The following is a 22,148-nucleotide window of genomic DNA, read 5'->3' as shown; positions in this document are numbered from 1 at the left end:
ACTGTCAGGATTGGTCCCAGTCTGAATCAGGTAAATCTCGATTTAAAATTAACCGACTAGAATACGGGCTATCAGTTGTTAAAAGGGGTGATCCTTTCAAGTGGGAACACAAATGGCAAGTGACGGGACGTTTTTTCTCTCCTCTAAGAAGCCATAATTTTCTTCTTCTGGCCAGTAATATGACCAAAATCAGAAGTAATAGTTAAAGTACTATTGTAGTACAGCTGACTTCACAACCGATCCCGACAGAAAAGTTAACACTTTGTAAATCCGTTTAGAACAAGTTTTTAGTGATCGCGATTTGTTCCATGAGGAAGTTTCCATCTACGTTGGTCTTTTCGTAGTATCACCTACGATCCAAATTCTTAAGGCATGCCAGACTTCCACTTAACATTTTGAATATCCAATGTGTACACACGGCCTCTTCACTGTAACCTTAAATACCTTAATATTGTATACAACTCATGTAAGAAATAAAGGTGTGTACGCAATGACTGACGAAAAAAAATGGAAGTGATGTTAACGGTCTCGTACCTCCACAAGAAACAAAGAGGTGAAAATACAGGCAGCGTTTAAAAACAGAAAATGGACAGTCATTATTAAACCGGGCGGCGTTCAGACTCTGGTTTCGGTGTCACTTACCTGTAAATTGATATTGGCGGCCATGAGGACTGCAAAGACTTACGAATCAGGAACCAAACAATTAACAAACAACAGCTTTCTAATTTGTCGAAAATGCTCCCAGGCAAAATTTAGGATATATAAAACAATATATCTCTATATTTTCCCCATTACAACTCGGGAACAACCGCAAATTATATATACAAACTCTTCCGCATTAAGATGTCGGATGTCACTTCCGTCACTTTCTTCACGTGATATTTAGTGACGTCATAACGCAGCCATCCAGCCCTTCAAAATCCAGCTGGCCTTCTGATGGAGCTACCATATAGTGACAGAGATATACATGTCGCAGATGTTGTAGAATGAATACAAAGTGTCAGTTTTTCAAGCTTTATGATGAGTGAAGGTCGTTTTTAAATTAGCACACTGATTTTTTTTAGAAAATTGTTTTTGTTGTTATATTTACATTCACGGATGGCATCTTGATATAAAAATTCACGTTCCATCAAACAGGATTTATACTATTTTTCACCAATATAATCGTAAAGAGGAATCTGATGATTTTAAACAACACAGAAAAATCACTATATAAGAACAAATCCATTTAAAAATCTGCTAAGATAATTTTTCGCCGCTTAAATAGATCAATCCTTTAAATTTGCACGGCATCGTCTTTTTAGATGTAATTTGCATAACACCGCCCATTCAATTACCATCAGTCGTTGAATTTTAACTAAATCGGCATGCCAGTCGACGGTGTAATGGCATTTTTATACTTTTTTTTTTATTTTTCCTATCCCAGTAAGCATAAGACACAAGGCAGGGACATTCTCTGTAAAGAGTGCCAGCCTATTGCATGGTGAACTCCCACACATACACCCAATGGTCTATTTCACAGTACCAGTTCACCTAACCACATGTCTTTAGACTATGGGAGGAAACTGCAGTTCCTGGAAGAAACCCATTAGTACACAGGGAGAATATGCAAACTTCATATTGAGGGCATCCTTGAGTTGAAATCCTGGTCTCCATGGTGCAAGGGAGTAATGCTACCACTGTCACACATTGTTGTCAAGTTAAACCTTAGCATCTAAAAAACAATCAAATAAATATAGAGTAAACATGTGGGAAACAAAATTATAATGTAGTGTCCATATAATTAAGCACTTTTTAATATTCAGTTCTGATGTAATGCCATGGAAAATTCTCAGGCTGTACTTTGCTTGGTATAAAACAAAATGCTTGAAGCTAAAGATTTGTCACCAATGGGTCACTTCACTCGACTATCTATCAACTGCTTCCATTTTTACTGAACATGTGATTCAAAGTAGGATTTGAGCCAGTGGATGTAATGCCAGTACATTACAGAGTACACTCATTGACATATCCACTTACATTCATGCCAGACAAATTTAACATACCTAGTAAAACCTGCACAGGATGTATGTACAAATAAATTGGTAAATTAAGAGGTTGGACCCTGTTTTATGCTCTTATGTGTTAGCAGCACTAACCACTACTCAGCAGCACTGTTCTTGAAACACACCTTACAAAATGAAGAGAAAACATTAAATCTGAGTTCCCTGTTTTACACATTACAATGACAATGAAACTCTTAAAAATAAGAAGAGTAGCAATACCATAAAATAATGATCTTTGGAGTCTACCTGTTTAAAGTAAGCTTGGGCTCATGGAACAGAAGAAAATAATTCTGTGTTATGGTAAGAATAGAGAAGAGAAGAAAGAAAGAGAAAATTGAATCAAAGGAAATGGATGAAAACAGACACACTGCTTTAGTGGTTAAATAACGTACTGATTTATCATAAGGTTTTCTTTTATCCTTGTGCTAAAATGCACTTTGTTTTAATATAGTCTAGGCTGGCCTGGCGGAGTTTTTTCCAGTCCTGGGCAATAACAATGTTAGTTAAGTCTGACAGAACTGTTCATTCAGAATGACATACTGTTAGACTTAGATCTTTTTGATTTGAGTGGCCATGATGTGTCTTGAAAACTAAACAAAATCTGTAGTCTTTTTCCAAGCACAGCTGTCACCAAAACACTAAAGCAAAAAAGCCAAAAATACCAATAAAAAATGTGTCTTAAATGTATCTTGATTTATGTAACAAAGTAGGCATGTTATAGAGTAACTGTTATTTGATTGCTATATGTTAAACTTTCACTAGGTAGCTGGAGCCCAACCCAGCAATCAGGATAAGATGGTTATGAAAACAGATAGACGGTAAAAGTTTAAATTAACTAACCTTAATAAATATACACATGATCCAAATATTTATTGGGAAAGTGCCAGCAAGATATTCTCAATCCCCCAGTTACTTTGAGTTGGATTGTGTGAGTCACGTGTGAGAATGTGTTATGTATGCAAATTTAATTTATATGCTACATAGTAAAACCTAATAATATTTGAGACATTGTTTATTTTAATAGATGTATAAAGGCAATACTTAAGATCTTTCTACATCCAGAAGCAGAATAAAAGACATTTACAGAAAGTTAATCATGTTAAATGTAACTCTTTTGTGAGCATTTTAAGTACAAAATGGTCAGGAAGTTTGCTGTACACTTTGTTATACTGTGCTGAAAAGCTAAAACAACACATCTACATAATAGAAGACTTTGTGCCAGCAAAGCAGCGGGTCCAGATGGTGTATCGCCACGACTTTTGAAGGCTTGTGCGTTGGAACTGGGGAGTCCTCTACAGTGCATCAACCTGAGCTTGGAACAGGGGAGAGTCCCAAGGCTTTGGAAAACATCTTGTATCACCCCAGTCCCAAAGGTATCATGTCCTAGTGAGCTGAATGACTTCCGGCCTGTTGCTCTGACGTCACATCTGATGAAGACCGTGGAGCGGCTGCTGCTTCTCCACCTGAGGCCACAAGTCCGCCACACCCTCGACCCTCTGCAGTTCGCATACCAGGAGAAGGTGGGAGCGGAGGATGCCATCATTTATATGCTACACCAATCCCTCTCCCACTTAGACAGAGGCAGTGGTGCTGTAAGAATTATGTTTTTGGACTTCTCTAGCGCCTTCAACACCATCCAACCTCTGCTCCTTAGGGACAAGCTGACAGAGATCGGAGTAGACTCACACCTGGAGGTATGGATCATGAACTATCTTACAGACAGACATCAGTATGTACGTCTTGGGAACTGCAGGTCTGACATTGTGGTCAGCAACACAGGAGCACCGCAGGGGACTGTACTTTCTCTGATCCTGTTCAATCTATATACATCAGACTTTCAATACGACTCGGAGTCCTGCCACGTGCAAAAGTTCGCTGATGACACTACTATTGTGGGCTGCATCAGGAGTGGGCAGGAGGAGGAGTACAGGAAGCTAATCAAAAACTTTGGTTAAATGGTGCGACTCAAACCACTTACACCTTAACAACAGCAAGACGAAGGAGCTATTGGTGGATTTTAGGAGGGCCAGGCCCCTCATGGACCCTGTGATCATCAGAGGTGACTGTGTGCAGAGGGTGCAGACCTATAAATATCTGGGAGTGCAGCTAGATGACAAATTGGACTGGACTGCCAATACTGATGCTCTGTGTAAGAAAGGTCAGAGCTGACTATACTTTCTTAGAAGGTTGACGTCCTTCGACACCTGCAATAAGATGCTGCAGATGTTCTACCAGACAGTTGTGGTGAGTGCCCTCTTCTATGCGGTGGTGTGCTGCGGAGGTAGCATAAAGATGAAAGACGCCTCACACCTGGACAAACTTGTTAAGAAGGCAGGCTCTATTGTAGGAGTAAAGTTGGGCAGTTTAACATCTGTGGCAGAGCGACGGGTATTAAGCAAACTCCTGTCAATCATGAAGAATCCACTGCATCCACTGAACAGTGTCATTTCCAGGCAGAGGAGTAGCTTCAGTGACAGACTTTGTCACTGTCTTGCTCCACTGACAGACTGAGGAGATCGTTCCTCCCCCACACTATGCGACTCTTCAATTCCACCCAGGGGAATAAATGCTAACATTACTCAAAGTTATTGTCTGCTTTTACATGCATTTTTATTACTATTTAATTTAATATTGTTTTTTGTATCAGTATACTCCTGCTTTATTATGTGAATTTCCCTTTGGGATTAATAAAAGTATCTATCTATCTATCTATCTATCTATCTATCTATCTATCTATCTATCTATCTATCTATCTATCTATCTATCTATCTATCTATCTATCTATCTATCTATCTATCTATCTATCTATCTATCTATCTATCTATCTATCTATCTATCTATCTATTGTTACTTCCAAAGTGAGAATGTAGCACTTACCATTTTGGTAGGACAAAGAAGAAAAATACATGAAGACCAGTAGTCAGATGAAAACAAACAAAGAATGTATACAATGATAAAACAAGACATGTTAATAATCATAGCTGATTCAAAGACTTTGGACATCTAATCAACTATCAGTCTGCCATTTTCTGTCTAGAGTAACAGCCACTGGCTGCCTAAAATAAAAATTAACAGGAAATACAAGAGCTGAATATGAAATTATCCAAAACAACTAATTCTGTACTCACAACTGGCTTTTGGATTGTGGTAACAAATGAAAATTATGTCACAATAACATGGCAACCTCACTACATAGATAAAACCTGACAAGCGAAATAAGTGGTACTAAAAAACACAAAATTTTCAAGGCTGACAAACAGTTGATGGCCTTGCTGAGAATCTAACTGCTGCGGTGCACACATAGAGCCTCACAGGCAAAATCACCGTGGCTGACTGATGTGGCAAAAAGCACTATCAACACTGAAAGGTCATATCATATTAGCCGACTTTTCTAACAATTTTCTGATGTCTCATGATAGAATGGGGAAAAAGAAAAGAGGGCAAAGACTACGGCTGAACTCCCCATACCTGTTTAAGCATTCGTACAACACTGGCTCCCTCAGGCAGCACGCTGTTAGCTGCAAGAAAAAGGGGACAAGCAAGACTGCACTTGAAAGTATACATACGCTCACTAAATTTGACATAGCCTGCGATTTGCAATCGTATACATTGACATTGTTTGGCAGTATGACATATAGCCCACGACTGGAAGATACCTAATGTGACATCGAAATAAGTCTCTCGCCACTGTCAACTGGATCTTAGTGGCATGTTTCACATTTCAACTACCAATCGACGAATTAGAGGCCATGTAAGCACACCTGAAACATCCGTTCTATAATGACGGCTTTCTGACAGTTATTAGGTTCTTCTCCTTCTTTTTTAGCAGAAGCCATCTGTTTTCATAGTTAAGCACAATACGGTTCACTGTGGCACATAAAAGCCCTAAAGGTAACATTCTTCTTATTTCAGCTTGTTTTTCCTTCCCATTTTCCAGAGCGCATTAAATATTCTCTCATGAGATGCCAGTTGTTGAGGTTTCGCTTTCCTCGACTTTGATACAAAGAGGTCTGCAACCTATTTCCATCATGATTTTTCTTCCAACGAATTCAACCAGGGGCGTTGTCGGTTTCTGCATCTAATAGAGGGCTTATCCCTACCTCTGTCACGATCGGGGTCTCCCTTGGAGTTTCCGCTCTGCTGATGACTGGGTGGGGTTGAGGGATACCCACCTTGGAGCTTCCGTGAAAAAACAGAGCTAGCATTTGAAAATCTTTGGATACACCGACGTGCATTGAAGAGATAAGGGAAGGGCTCTGAAAGATCGGGTGTAACAAGCCTAAAATCAGGGGCTAAAGCCCCGGAAGCTCCCCGACGAAATTGAATGCAACCTAAATATTATTGAATACAGTGTTGCTCTGTGAACCCCTCTATCGGCATACGGTGTGTTTTTTTAAAGACTGCGTCCTTATTCTCTATTAAGGCCGAACGTTTAGCATCTTAAATTTGTCCAGCAGGTGGTACAATATGGAATTCGCCCTTTACCGGAACACTTGATTTCCCAGTTATAATGCCTAACAATGCATATATGCATTTTAATCTTGTGGCATATGCAAATATACATTTTAATCTTGTGGCATTTATGTCTAAAACACTCTGCCGAAACCCGGGATTGAACCAGGGACCTTTAGATCTTCAGTCTAACGCTCTCCCAACTGAGCTATTTCGGCGTGATACGCAAAATGTCTAATGAGCGTCTTTAACGGTGACACTGGTGTAATTGTACAATGTCGTATTTTTTCTTAGCTTCACATACAGAACAAAATAGATACAAAAGCATTACTACAATATTTAAAAGGTATAGCCCCTTCCCTGGTCTTCACTTTACTGACACAGAATCGGAAAGACTCAGTTGGAAAGTATGTTAGATTAAAGATCGAAAGGTCGCGAGTTTCGGCACAGCATTCTAAAGAGTATTGTTGTGAATGTCCAGACTAATGCAAACATATATTAGAGAAATGTTTTATGTCTGTAATTGACTAGTTACAGAAGTTTCATATAAACACTTCTAACTAAGCATTTTTCATTACAGTATATGCAGCATAGGACTACAGTATATAAACACAGTATACCAATATATCCATGTAATTATCTAATCAGCCACGTGTCAGCAATACATAAAATCATGCAGATACAGGTCAGGAGCTACAGTTAATGTTCACATCAAACAAATGAATGAGAAAAAACGTGTGATCTCACTGATTTTGACAGCGGCATTACTGTTGGAGCCAGTAACAACATTTATTTCTACAGCACATTTTCACTTATAATTATAGCTCAAAGTGTTTAACATCATGTTAAATAATAGTGCAAGTAAAGAAAAAAAATACATAAAAAGGAAAAAATAGTATGCAAAAGTAAATAATGGACAATTAAATATCCATCCATCCATTATCCAACCCGCTATATCCCAACTACAGGGTCACGGGATCTGCGGGAGCCAATCCCAGCCAACCCAGGGTGCAATGCAGGAAACAAACCCTGGGCAGGGCGACAGCCCACCGCAGGACAATTAAATATACTGCTCAAAAGAATTAAAGGAACACTTTTTAATCAGAGTATAGCATAAAGTCAATGAAACTTATGGGATATTAATCTGGTCAGTTTAGTAGCAGAGGGGGTTGTTAATCAGTTTCAGCTGCTGTGGTGTTAATTAAATTAACAACAGATGCACTAGAGGGGCAACAATGAGATGACCCCAAAACAGGAATGGTTTAACAGGTGGAGGCCACTGACATTTTTCCCTCCTCATCTTTTCTGCCTGTTTCTTCACTAGTTTTGCATTTGGCTACAGTCAGTGTCACTACTGGTAGCATGAGGCGATACCTGGACCCTACAGAGGTTGCACAGGTAGTCCAACTTCTCCAGGATGGCACATCAATGCGTGTCATTGCCAGAACGTTTGCTGTGTCTCCCTGCACAGTCTCAAGGGCATGGAGGAGATTCTAGGAGACAAGCAGTTACTCTAGGAGAGCTGGAGAAGGCCATAGAAGGTCCATAACCCATCAGCAGGACCAGTATCTGCTCCTTTGGGCAAGGAGGAACAGGATGAGCACTGCCAGAGCCCTACAAAATGACCTCCAGCAGGCCACTGGTGTGAATGTCTCTGACCAAACAACCAGAAAGACTTCATGAGGGTGACCCAAGGGCCCCATGTCCTCTAATGGCCTCTGAGCTCACTGCCCAGCAGCATGCAGCTCGATTGGCATTCGCCATAGAATACCAGAATTGGCAGATGCACCACTGGTGCCCTGTGCTTTTTACAGATGAGAGCTGGTTCACCCTGAGCACGTGACAGAAGTGAAAGGGTCTGGAGAAGCCATGGAGAACATTATGCTGCCTGTAACATCATTCAGCATGAGCAGTTTGGTGGTAGGTTAATGATTGTCTGGGGAGGCATATCCATGGAGGGTCACACAGACCGCTACAGGCTTGACAAAGGCACCTTGGCTGCCATTAGGTATCAGGATGAAATCCTTGGACCCATTGTCAGACCCTATGCTGGTACAGTGGCTCCTGGTGCACGACAATTCCTGGCCTCATGTGGTGAGAGTATGCAGGCAGTTCCTGGAGGACGAAGGAATTGATACCATTGACTGGCCACCACACTTTTCTGACCTAAATCCAATAGAACACCTCTGGGACATTGTGTTTTGGTCCATCCAATGCCACCAGGTTGCACCTCAGACTGTCCAGGAGCTCAGTGATGCCCTGGTCCAGATCTGGGAGGAGATCCCCCACAACACCATCTGTCATCTCATTAGAAGCATGCACCGATGTTGTCAGGTATGTATACAAGAACACAGGGGCTATACAAAGTGCTGCGTACAATTTTGAGTTGCTGCAATTAAATTTTGGCAAAATGGACTAGCCTGCCACATAATTTTTTCACTCTGATTTTTGGGGCGTCTTTGAATTCAGGGCTCTGTAGGTTGATCATTTTCATTTCCATCAAACGACGTGGCATCCTTTCGTTCCTAACACATTACCCAGTCTATATCAGTATAGATATCCAGGAGGATTTCTTTTTCCCATTGAGATCTGATTTTTTTGAGCAGTTTATGATTAGATAAAATTGAAAACAGAGAATTTAAAGATTATTAATGATTGCAAATTCATTGAAGAGTATATCAATCTGTTCATATCTACTTTAAGAGTTGAACTAAAATATAACTATGACAAAGCAAAATGTAAAAAGTGGCTTTTTAAGAGTTCTTCAGAATTATTCACAATGTTAACCTGTCAAATATCTCTCAGTATATTATTCCAGATTTTTGGTGTATAACAGCAAAAGGCTGCCTCACTTCTTCTTTTAAGCCTGGCTCTTGGAATAATAAGCAGTACTTCTTGTACTAGAAAATGTAAGGTTACACTTGGAATAGGGGGACGGGCACTCTAAAATGCAGGAAGGAGCCAGATTATTTAAGGCTTTACATGCCATTAGTAGAATTTTAAAGTGAAAAATGTAATTGCATTAAAACTGATAAAATGTGCAGAGATTTTTTTTTCCGCTTACTACTGTTTTCTGAACCAACTGCAATCAATTTGTGTCTTTCTTATGTAGTCCATTTAAAAGTACATTACAGAAATCTAGCCTATGTAAAAATAAAACTGTGAATTAATTCCTCGGCATTTTACAATGTTATAAGAGTTCTAACCTTTTGTGATGTTCCTTAGATTGAGAAATAAAGTCCTAGTAATCTGGGTAATATGAGATTTAAAATTTACATCTTTCCTGACTGTTAATGCTAAGGGATCAAGTTTATTTCTAATTCCTTCATTATTTCCATTTTTGCAAATGACAAATATATTTATTTATTTTTCTGAATATTTGATTCTGAGTCTAAAGTCAGGTGTATATTCGCAGCTAATTTTTCAAACAACTTGATAAAACATGACAAGATAATATCATGTTTCCCACTGATCAGAGCAGGAATGTTTGCTGAAAAATTAGCTTTATGCCCACATTTCATGTAGTATTCTCACATTTCACTGTATTGTATTTATTTTAATGTATTTATTTTGTGCGAAATATTACTCTATACTTGAGAGCTATATTAGTTTTTGTTTACTATGATAAGGGATGAGGAAGGAATTGGTGGTGAATTGCAACTTTCTCACTTGATTTGTTATATGTATTCAACATAAAACTGACTTTTAACAATGTTCACTTAACTGTCATTTGTGTTCAAAACACTGCCGAAACCCGGGATCGAACCAGGGACCTTTAGATCTTCAGTCTAACGCTCTCCCAACTGAGCTATTTCGGCGACGACACATTTGTAATCCCCCCTCCCCCTCCGAAAAGGAAAACAGTATTACGACGTATTTATTAGTTAAATATATTATTTTCATGTCTGATTTGAAATGTGTTGCTTCCTGATTGAAAATAGTGATTGTATTCATTTTCCGGAGGTTTGCTTGATTGAAGTTAATATATTAAGTGAAAAAGAAAATAAAGATCACGGCGTGTCACTGATGACTTTTATATTATATATATGTCTGTGTTGGGAGGCGATGCGTCGGCAGGTGTTCTTATGTATATAATATACTGTATACATAAAAGTATATTTAATAGACACCCTTCTGTAAACGTTAAAGTTCATAAACTCTATTGCGGAGCCTACTCACGAATGCCCATTCATACAGGATGATCGTTGATTGGCCGAACTTTCATGTTTTGAATGATGTGGGACGGGAACCCACACAGCCTTCACACAGCCTCCACACTGACAACACTATGCGCTGACGCTGGAGTCGTAAGGCAGCAGCACTGCCAAATGCAACTACAGGGCATGTATCTCTGCAGCCCGGAGCCGAATGTCGAGTAGGAGGGGCAATGTTGAGTAGGCGGGGTAGTACATGCCCAATTACCCAAATAGACAATGGTTAAGATTAGAGTTATGGGAGAGTCAGAGGGTAATAGGTAAAAGCCCATAAACCTCTTCTACTCGACAATGTAGTCCTGCCCATTCTAAATTGCCCTTCCTACTCGACATTCGGCTCCCCTGCGATACCCTTCTCAGCAAATGTGCTCAAGTGGCCCGGAGTTCTGCTGACGTTTTTTTACTTAATCATTCATTTTCCAAACCCAAGTTTATATTTAATCAGTTTAATCAGATTTTTCAACGCAAAGATTGTGCGTGCACTGCTGAATTGCCCAAATATTTCTTTTGTGAGAGACCCCTGGTCCAACTCCAGGTTTTGGCAATCAGTGTAAGAGAAAATCTGGGACGTGAATAAACCTCTGTGACTGAAGTCTCCGTCCCTTTAACCTCATTAGACTAAGCGCCCTTTTCAACTATAAGGACCTATGTACAAACGTGCGCCTACTTTTAGGAAACAGAAAAAGCAGCGACACAAAAAACAGCTGGATAGGTTACTATTTACTTTACTTTTATAAACATAAAATATATGATAATTACTGTTAGTAATTCCACAAAACATAGAATAAATACCCGTTGTTTTGTATGATGTAATGACTTGGAAGTAGTTGTAATGTCTGCATATACACATCATATATAATGTCAGCTTTTTTTAGTTTGTTTATTACAGTTTTTGCCACTCCACAGTATTAGAGATTTATGAAGTAACTGTTTTGCACAACGCATAGCATTTTCTACTTATCAGCTCAAATGAATTTTAATGGGTTTTTGCACGAATGCGGGAGGCCGAGGGTTAAAAGGATTGCCTTACACCCGCAGAGTAAAGTTGGAGAAGTTAGCAAACTATAATGATGGAAAAGTATAATATTGTAGTTATGCGTTTTAAAATAAAATGTGCTAAAAGGACCTTGATTATTATCTACCTGTGTAGATCTAATGTAAAGTTCAACAATGGAAAACTGTGTTCTTCAGGAGCTGGTGCATTTGAAAACCATGCCGTTTCACAGAAACTAGAGCCATACGACTTTATCATCAGTGTAGTATCGTTTTAATATGGAAATTGCAAGACAGTAGGCATTGACTAAAGCTATATTAATATATTAATAGCTGCATGGTATCACTCAATTGGAAACAACACTTATTATTGTTATTAAACTTTGGACTGTCGATTAGAGCTGGGCAATCAAGCCTTAAAAAGAAGTACCAGGAACACGTGGCAAGATAATGTATTCTTATTTAATTAAAGTACAATATCAGATAAATGATTTACTTTATTATTTATCTGTTTTTTTGTGTAGTCTTCACTGTATGCTGTCTACAGTTTCTTTTGTTGACTTTATTGTTGTGTGGTAGCGGATAGCACGCACCTACTTCCACCTGATTTGAAGATTGGGCTTAAAAAGTTGATGCATCCTCTGTGAACAAAGAAATAGAAAATCACGTCTAGACAACTAATTTAATCAAAAGGAAATGTCCTTGGATACTGTAATCTTTTTAGTTAGCCAATAAAAGGTGTCATTTTGCTTGGCTTTTCTCTACATTCATAATGGCTAACACGGTACAACAACCTAGTACTAATACACAAATATAAAAATATCAACACATTATTTGCATAAGAATACTTGCCGAAACCCGGGATCGAACCAGGGACCTTTAGATCTTCAGTCTAACGCTCTCCCAACTGAGCTATTTCGGCATTAGACATAATATGTCCATAGCTTAAATTCACAGAATAATGAAACAAATAATTTTTATATTAGATTTAAGTGATTCAGACACTGTATATTTAAAAGCGTGTGCTTTACAAGTTTACGTGCGGCTTACGAACTGTGAATGTCCCACTTCGGATGCCGTAATGACGAGACATCTCTGTTACCGAGGTAGCAGTAAGCTTCGCTAAAGAGTGCTGGTGGAGTTCATGTTGTTTTTACGCTACTTCTGAAGTTTGTTTTGGCGTTCGTAATAACACTTATAATGTATCAGGAGCAAACTGTGTCCAACTCATCGATAGTAGAAAAATATAAAAGGAAATAACTAGAAACATTTCTTCCTGTTAATCGACGAAACCAGTCTTGAAACTTTATCACTTGGATGTAAGTTTTCACTTCTTTGTTTTTTCTTTTTTTAACTTCATTTATTTTAAACTAGTCTGTGCTACAGCGTAAAGACACACGCCTTTTGTTCAGTGTAGGTGTTTATTGTTTAGTCAACGTTGTATTTATTTGTATCGGGAGAAGGAAGTACTGTATAGCGGAAAATTTCTTGTAGGTGGCCAATTCCATTACTAGAAGGCCGCCGTTTTTAATCTCTTCGTACAATGGCTTTTATTAACACTTTAGAAGAACGTCTTGTCTAAATTCGATTTAGGAGGCATTGCATAGGAATTCAAAATGCTCATAATGTCAGAATCTATAAGGAAAGAGGAGACTGGTAAGATGTTGCGAAAGGTCCATGATATTCAAACTGAAAAGCAACAGCAATAAAAGGCTCTTGTCTTTACCACTTATTTTATTCTGGCACGTAGTACTAATCAGAGGCGAGGACAATGTAGCTGTTTTAGAGACCGTAAAAGCTTTTAAAAAATACCTGGCTGCTCTATTTATGACGTACTTAACCAAAAGTATTTGAAGTACGTCCCTTCATTGGTAAAATTTCATTTTTTACACATTATTCAGCTTCAGTGCACATTATGCAACTAGTTCATAGAAACCAGACGTAATATTACGGTAATTTAAAAGAATGCATTTTGTAGGTACTTGTGTGTAAATGGTCCCTTTAAGGCACCTTTAACAATAATAACACCTTGAGGAGGACTTTTACCATGTTTTAGTATATTTAAAATACTTTAATGATATATTTATAAGCTAAAATATTGTACAGATTTATGGCATTGAATGTAATACTTTTATCAACAGCTTTTGAAATTATTAGAGAAAACACAAAATACATATTCCAGTTTCATTTGAAGGGCAGCATGAGGCCGTGAAGAAGAGCTTAATAATAATAATAATAATACATTTTATTTATATAGCGCCTTTCCCATGCTCAAGGCACTTGCAGAATATAAGAAAGAACGGCAGGGTATACAGTATATAGCATTGTACAAACCAAATAAATAAAGAAGATTAAGACAGTAAATTCAGAGAAAAGCCTAACAGACAACATAATTGATGGTCTAGCACACACATACAGGTTACATGAGTCATGACAGAGAGGTAAACTGAGAGAAGGGGAATGAAGTCAAGCAGAGCTAAAAGCCTTCCTGAACAGATGAGTTTTGAGTTGTTTTTTAAAAGAATTCATGGAGTTAGCTGATCTAATTAATTTCGGTAGGTCATTCCAGAGTCTGGGTGCTATACAGCTGAAGGCCCTGTCACCCATGGAGTGTAGATTAGTGTGGGGCACAACAAGATTGCCAGAATCAGGGGACCTCAGTGGGTGGGTAGGCACATAGTGATGGAGGAGGTCACTGATGTAGTTTGGCGCGAGGTTATTTAAGGCTTTGTAGGTTATTAGTAGGATTTTATATTCGATTCTGTAAGACACATGGAGCCAGTGGAGACGGAGCAGGATGTGTGTTATGTGCTCGTTGCTGCTGGTTCGAGTAAGGACTCTTGCAGCTGAGTTTTGAATAAGCTGGAGCAGTGATATAAGATCAGATGGGGCACCTGCCAGCAGCGAGTTATAATAATCGATGCAGGATGTGACAAAAGCATGGACAAGTTTCTCAGCGTTAGAAAAGGAGAGGAAGGAGCAAACACGGGATATGTTACGGAGGTGAACGTAAGAAAGTTTCTTAATCAGTCAATCAATCAACATTTATTTATATAGCACATATTCATACAAAAAAATGTAGCTCAAAGTGCTTTACAAAATGAATAGAGAAATAGAAGACACAATAAAAGATAAACATAAGTCAACATTAATTAACATAGAATAAGAGTTAGGTCTGATGGCCAGGGTGGACAGAAAAAACAAAAAAAAAACACTCCAAAGGCTGGAGAAAAAAATAAAATCTGTAGGGTTCCAGACCAAGAGACCGCCCAGTCCCCTCTGGGCAATCTACCTAACATAAATCAAACAGTCCTCTTTGTATTTAGGGTTTTCATGGAAGGACCTGATGATGATGGTCACGTAGACTTCTGGCTTTCAGTCCATCAATGTTGGTGCATCATGATGCTTTGAGTAGGTGGTGGTGGCGCAGGCCGCCACCACAAAGAAACCGGAAAAAGAAACAGAAGAGAGAGTAGGGGTCAGTATGGATTTTAGAGCCACCATGAATAGTTATTATGAAGAATTGAACATACAGAGTATCAGTATTAAGTTAAAGTGAAGTTATAAAAGGCCATGTTAAAGTAATGTGTTTTCAGCAGTGTTTTAAAGTGCTCTACTGTATTTGCCTGGCGAATTCCTATTGGCAGGCTATTCCAGATTTTAGGTGCATAACAGCAGAAGGCCGCCTCACCACTTCTTTTAAGTTTAGCTTTTGGAATTATAAGGAGACACTCATTTGAAGATCTAAGGTTACGATTTGGAATATAACGTCAGGCATTCCGATATATAAGATGGAGCGAGATTATTTAAGGCTTTATAAACCATAAGCAGTATTTTAAAGTCAATCCTGAATGACACAGGCAACCAGTGTAGTGACATCAAAACTGGAGAAATGTGTTGGATTTTCTTTTCCCAGTTAGGATTCTAGCAGCTGCATTCTGCACTCGTTGCAAATGATTTATGTCTTTTTTGGGTAGTCCTGAGAGGAGTGCGTTACAGTAATCTAGTCTACTGAAAACAAAAGCGTGAATTAATTTCTCAGCATCTTTCAATGATATAAGAGGTCTAACTTTTGCTATGTTTCTTAAGTGAAAAATGCTGTCCTAGTGGTCTGATGAATATGCGATTTAAAATTCAGATTACAGTCAACGGTTACCCCTAAATTTTTACTTCCGTCTTAACTTTTAATCCTAGTGCATTAAGTTTATTTCTGATAACCTCGCTGAATCCATTATTGCCAATTACCAAAATTTCAGTTTTCTCTTTATTTAGTTTGAGAAAATTACTATTCATCCATTCAGAAATACCAGTAAGACATTGTGTTAGTGTATCGAAAGAGTCGGAGTCATCAGGTGCTATAGATAAGTACAGCTGTGTGTCATCAGCATAGCTGTGGTAGCTCACGTTGTAACCTGAGATAATCTGACCTAACGGAAGCATGTAGATTGAGAATAACAGCGGACCCAGGATAGAGCCTTGTGGAACACCATATCGGATATCATGTGTCTTTGAGATTTGATTACCACAACTCACAAAGAATTTTCTCCCTGCCAGGTAGGATTCAAACCAATTTAAGACACTGCCAGAGAGGCCCACCCATTGACTAAGGCGATTTCTAAGAATATTATGATCAATGGTGTCAAATGCAGCACTCAGATCTAAGAGGATGAGAACAGATAAATGGCCTCTGTCTGCATTTACCCCAAGTCATTTACTACTTTAACAAGTGCAGTTTCTGTACTGTGATTTGTTCTGAAGCCTGACTGAAAGTATCAAGAATAGCATGTTTATTTAGGTGGTCATTTAACTGCATAATGACTGCCTTCTCTAGAATTTTACTTAAGAAGGGCAGGTTAGAAATGGGTCTAAAATTTTCAAAGGCAGAGGGGTCAAGATTATGTTTCTTAAGAAGGGGTTTAACTACAGCAGTCTTAAGACAGTCTGGAAAGACCCCGTATCTAATGACGAATTTACTATGTCCAGAATATTGTCAATTAGACGCCTGATATTTCTTTGAAAAACCTGGTTGGTATTGGGTCAAGGACGCAGGTGGAGGGTTTCAGTTGAGAGATTATACTATGTAATTCAGGTAAATCTATCCTGGTGAAAGCATTTAATTTGTTTATAACGGAGTACCGGGGCTTTGGAGGTTCTGCAGTGTTGGGGAGATATACTATGTTATCTCTAATATCATTAATTTTTTGAGTGAAAAATACAGCAATGTTCTCACAGGTTTCACTGGAAGTATTCTGGGGCATTCCTTTGTGTTACCTGGGTTTAACAGACGGTCAATTGTTGAAAATAAGACTCTGGGATTACTAGCATTGTTATTTATAATATTAGAGAAATAGCAGCCTCTCAAGACAGACAGTGTTATTGTATTCTGTTATTTTAACCTTCAATATCTCATAATGGATAGTTAGTTTAGTTTTCCTCCATTTACGCTCAGCTCTACGACATGTTCTTTTTAAATCAGACACTCTTTGGGTCTTCCATGGAATAACAGTACTAGAGGATTTTTAACTGTCTTTTCAGGTGCAACTATGTCAACAGCAGTTCTTACTTTAGAATTAAAGTTTTCCACTTTACTATTTACATTATCCTCGCTATTATAGCTGGCATTATAAACGGACTGATTGCTTAGAATAGTTGTAAGCTTTAAAGCTGCTGATGAGTCAAAGAAGCGTTTTTAACAAAATGCTTCTCATGAGCGTTTTCTATCTTTATTTCTATATTAAATAGTAGAAGGAAATGGTCTGATAGACCGATATCAGTGACCTGCTTTATATCAACTTTAAGTCCTTTAGTAATCACTAAGTCTAACGTATGACCTGCTTTATGTGTAGGCTGATTTACGAGCTGCCTCAAATCAAAAGAGTCCAGGAGGTTCATGAATTCCTTTACCTTTTGGTCACACTGATTGTCGACATGAAAGTTAAAGTCGCCGACTATTAAGAGTGTCATAGTTTGTAACTAAAATTGACATTAAGTCAGAGAATTCCTCAAGGAAAGACGCGTTATATTTAGGAGGTCTATACACGGATAATACGAGAACGTGAGAATCTCCATGAATAACAACGGCGAGATACTCAAAGGACTTAAATTTACCAAAACTAACATCTTTACATTTTAATCGGCTCGAGTAAATGTTTGCCAAACCGCCCTTTTCCCTGGCGGTCGCACGAGTAAAACTGTAATCCGGAGGGCAGATTCGATTAAAACTGCCGCCCCATTGGAATTAAGCCATGTTTCATTTAGCAATAAAATCAATCTTTTATCACTAATAAGATCGTTTATAAAAAATGTCTTGTTAGTTAAAGCTCTAACATTTAATAGTGCCATATTTAATGTTTCTGAAGGGCAGAGCTGAATTTTATGCGTGTTATTGGTAATCGGAACAAAAATTAAGTTATTTTTGTTAACGCCGCTCTGTGTGTACTTTTTATGTAATCTACAATCCGTTTTTATAGTCTTAATGCAGTGTTGATCTGAAGTAGTAATTTCAATTAAATTATTGGTGTTTATGCCGCACTGCCTAGATTTTTTACGTACTTTAAGATTTGTTATTAGATTATTAATGATGTGCACTTTAACGGAAGACTCTGTTAAGCCATTATGTCCTATCAAACCAGTAGCATTACGTAAGGGGTTAGCAGTAGAAGTAGACAGTCAAGATAGACGAATTACCTTAGCGATGTTTTCGGAGAGGACCCGGGCGCCAAATCTATTCGGATGCAGTCCATCCCGTTAATGTGATTTATGTGTGTGGAATAAGAGAGGGAGGAATCAAAAATGACACCAAGATTCTTTACAGTAGAGGCAGGTCTGATGAGATCACTGCCAAGATGAACTGGGAAAGAGCTCATTTTATTGAGTTGCATTTTAGTCCCAATTTGCAGAAGTTCAGTTTTGTTGCAATTTAATTTTAAAGAGTTCTGCTCCATCCAGGTTTTAATTTCACTAAGGCAGGTTGTGAGCTGAGAAAGCTCTGATGAATTTCCACTTTTAACATTGAAGTAGAGTTGAGTATCATCTGCATAAAGATGATAACCCAGTCCATAGCTATGAATAATATGGCCAAGGGGAAGCATATAGATACAGAAGAGAAGAGGGCCGAGGACAGAGCCCTAAGGAATTCCTTGTGTGACTGGCGGCGAGCTGGATCTGCTGTTGCCAAGACTAACAAACCCTTGCCTATCAGTCAGATAGGACTTGAATCACTAAAGGGCAGTGCCAGAGATATCCAGCATGTTCTCCATTCTGGACATTAGAATGTCATGTCTGACAGTGTCAAATGCTGCACTGAGGTCTAATAGAATTAATATGCTGGGTTGTCCAGAGTCTGCTGCCATAAGCAAATCATTGGTTACCTGTAGCAGAGCAGTTTCACAGCTGTGCCGCGCCCTGAAACCAGACTGAAAGGGTTCCATCAAATTATTAGAGGTTAAGTAATTGGTCAGTTGGGAGGCTACAACATGCTCAAGAGCTTTTGACAGGAAAGGTAAGTGGGAAATAGGCCGAAAGTTGTTAAGATTGTCAGCATCAAGACTAGACTTTTGTTAACATTGGGGTTACAGAAGCGATTTTAAAAGTGAGCGACAGCTTAGTACAAATACATCTCCATTGCTGCTGTACCTATTGAGGACAGAACTGGATAGTCCAGGGTTGAACTCTTTATTTGACTTCAGTGTGAATTATTTGCAGTGTCGACATTTTGTTTTTCATCAAGACTCGTTCAGATTTTTAAGTATAGATTTGTTGCATAGAGTTAAAAAATGCACTTTGTATTTACTCTAAAAATTACTACATTGTAAGGATTGCAGGCTCACGTTTCTGAGAGCAAATAGTACTTTTTCACTGACGATGCAGTATAAAATTAAAAGAAAGATAACTGTTACTGAGCATGTTGTACAAAGCAAGCAAACAGATTATTCTTACCACACCAACTGAAAAGCCAACCTGTATAATCTGATTCTGGCAACATTTTGACACATTTCTTAGCATTATTTTCAAGCATTTTTCATGTTTATTATAGTTATCCTTTTATTATTTTTTCTTTTTTAACCCAGCTCTTTAGCTAATTTTCTGTTATTGCAAATTAACTGTTAAGTTTCTTCCTCTTTAAATTGTTATTTATGGTGTGCTATTTATTGTACTGTGTTTCTTTCAATAAAGTGTAGCCTATTGTTTTGGAGAGCATTTAAGAATAACTTATGCAATGATTGTAATAGCTTAATTTATTCCCTTTATCAGCTCATTCCAGTTCTTTTCGTTAGGGAGTAGCAACCTAATCCTGTACCGATAAAAAAAAGGGATGGAACCCACCTTGGATCATGCATCAGTCTACTTTTGTACTTGCCTGTACAACTATAGACTTATGTGGAATTGGAATGTTTAAGCAACAATCAGCCTGATTGCCTGTCTTTGGGCGATTGAAGAACCAAGAGATGAAAATTCACTTGATCATTAATAGAACAGGTAAACTGCGAGGTTTTATAAACATTACAGAATCAGCTTTTTAGCCCCTGATACAATTCAGTAGTGAGTAATCTTGATTAAGAGGCTCCTGTGCAATCATCTGTGTGTACAGCTGTTTTAACCAAACAAAAATTGCCGATCAAAAATTACATTGTGGTTTATTTATTTTTATAATAGATGCTTCAGCTGTGGATCATGAGATTGCCAATGAAAATGATGTTAGAGTAAAACTCTCAAAATGGGTACTGCTTCTTCCCTGGTAAACCCTGGGGAGGTAATTGAAGATGCTTATGGTGGTGGTGGTGGTGAAGCCTGCGAAATTCCCGTGGAGGTGAAGCCAAAAGCCCGTCTTTTGCACAGCTCTTTTCGCCGTGGCCCACGGGTCATTGGAGCCAGCTTCAAATCAACTGCCTCTGTTGATCTAGAGTATGCTGTTGAGTATGAAAAGTTAAAGAAAGAGTATGAGATCTTCAAAGTTAGTAAAAACAATGAAATTGCTTCAATGCAGAAGAAAGAAGCCAAGCTGGACAAGGAGAATAAAAGACTACGTGCAGAGCTTCAGGTAATTTGCTCATTGAAAACATTTTAACTTCATATATGAAATATTCATAGTTTCACATATGAAATATTCTAAGATGAGATTCTTCAGCACATCACCCATGTAGAGTCACATTTTGATATGAATGAAGACAGGCACACATTTTTCTATTACCAAAGTAACAGCATAGAGTCTATTTAAAATTATATATAAAAGGTTTACTTCTTCTTCATGCCTTTTTAATGTGCATTTAATGCAGTTTCTTTGTTCATAGTTAAGTAAAGCACACAAGGCACAACTTTAGTACAGAGAAAACTAGAAAGTTGGCTTATACATTGTACCTTCCTGTACCTGCTTTAAACTCCTATGTGTCATTTTGAGTGGGCTACCAACTTATCATGTACCACAATGAAGAAATCTCCCACTTATATCTATTCTTTGTGTCTCTCTTTCTTTTACTCTTTCTTCCTCCTGTTAATGAGCTTTCACATAACCTATCCCAACTATAGATTCAGTGAACCTCTAGTGTAAGGTTTCTGTGTTTCTCTTCCAATCTCATAAACTTCCCAATGGTGAAACTTTGATCATCTTGGAACCACAGTTTTTTGTTATAATAACATGACATCATCTAAAGATAAATGTCTTTTCGTCAGCAGTTTTCTGAATGGATGGTCATTGATCATTTTGATTTTTTTGTTCATTTTGCATAGTGACGGGTCATCCTGAATTTGGATCATATTTAACTGGGCATGTTTGGAAATGTATTTTTCACTGGTAAATAACAGTATTACTCAAGCAGTACTTACCAAAGGCAGTCCTAAACCTTTGGAAGATTTCTGTTTGACATTTACTATTTAGACTTTAGAGCATGTACAGAAAAGCCAAGCAAAATGACACCTTTTATTGACTAACTAAAAAGATTACAATATGCAAGCTTTCGAGGCAACTCAGGCCCCTTCTTCAGGCAAGACTTTAGAGCATAAAGCTTAACGTATGCACATTACTCCTCATTTCTGTCCATGGTTTTCTGTTCATTTATATTATGAAGGAAAAAAGAGACATCTATCTTCTCAACACGGTATAAGGTATGGAGAAACGAGGGTTAATTTTTTGTTTTTAATCACCTTAGCACAGTTCACTACCTCTATCACTGCCTTTGTAAATGACAGCATCTTAGAACCTTTGGATAAGACTTTACATATACAGTATATGCAAAATAAATGTGAATTACTGAATGCAGATAGATTTTGAAAATATGAACAACATTTGTGGTTACTTTAGTTGTTACTTTAATAAAGTATTCATGCAGTAAAGTTTCCAGTTTAACTAAAAAAGAGATCTTTAATGATGACTGGTGTACACATAGTTGATTGGTTTCATTGTGACTTGCATTTCATTGTTATTTGACAGCTGGTTAAAAATAAAAGC

General features: G+C 38.1%; 2 protein-coding genes and 3 non-coding genes across 6 annotated transcripts in view; 1 reads left to right on the top strand and 4 right to left on the bottom strand.

Moving 5' to 3' along the window:
* Nucleotides 1-865, bottom strand: part of vps4b (vacuolar protein sorting 4 homolog B) — a 31,227-nt gene extending 30,362 nt beyond the window's left edge. The window contains exon 1 of the mRNA XM_039753197.1: nt 643-865. Within this exon, the coding sequence (XP_039609131.1) occupies nt 643-666 (24 nt within the window). The 5' untranslated portion in view covers nt 667-865. The remainder of the gene's footprint in view (nt 1-642) is intronic.
* Nucleotides 866-6,642: 5,777 nt separating this feature from the next.
* On the bottom strand, nt 6,643-6,715 carry trnaf-gaa. Its single transcript has one exon. It is a non-coding gene; the product is annotated as a tRNA-Phe (tRNA).
* A 3,527-nt stretch (nt 6,716-10,242) lies between these two features.
* On the bottom strand, nt 10,243-10,315 carry trnaf-gaa. The gene has a single exon. It is a non-coding gene; the product is annotated as a tRNA-Phe (tRNA).
* A 2,238-nt stretch (nt 10,316-12,553) lies between these two features.
* On the bottom strand, nt 12,554-12,626 carry trnaf-gaa. The gene has a single exon. It is a non-coding gene; the product is annotated as a tRNA-Phe (tRNA).
* A 185-nt stretch (nt 12,627-12,811) lies between these two features.
* nphp3 (nephronophthisis 3) overlaps nt 12,812-22,148 on the top strand; it is a 93,682-nt gene continuing 84,345 nt past the window's right edge. The window contains exons 1-2 of one of the 2 annotated variants that reach the window (XM_039753191.1): nt 12,812-13,023; nt 20,360-20,744. In XM_039753191.1, coding sequence (XP_039609125.1) covers nt 20,421-20,744 — 324 coding nt within the window. In that variant the 5' untranslated portion in view covers nt 12,812-13,023; nt 20,360-20,420. Of the gene's footprint in view, nt 13,024-20,033; nt 20,183-20,359; nt 20,745-22,148 lie in introns of those variants that run through there. The other variant, XM_039753192.1, reaches the window with a different exon arrangement.

The sequence above is a fragment of the Polypterus senegalus genome, chromosome 5 (genome assembly GCF_016835505.1).
Source record: "Polypterus senegalus isolate Bchr_013 chromosome 5, ASM1683550v1, whole genome shotgun sequence".
In the NCBI taxonomy this organism is placed as follows: Eukaryota; Metazoa; Chordata; class Cladistia; order Polypteriformes; family Polypteridae; genus Polypterus; species Polypterus senegalus.
The sequence above is the reverse complement of the archived record's forward strand: the minus strand, read 5'-3'. Positions and strand labels throughout refer to the sequence as shown.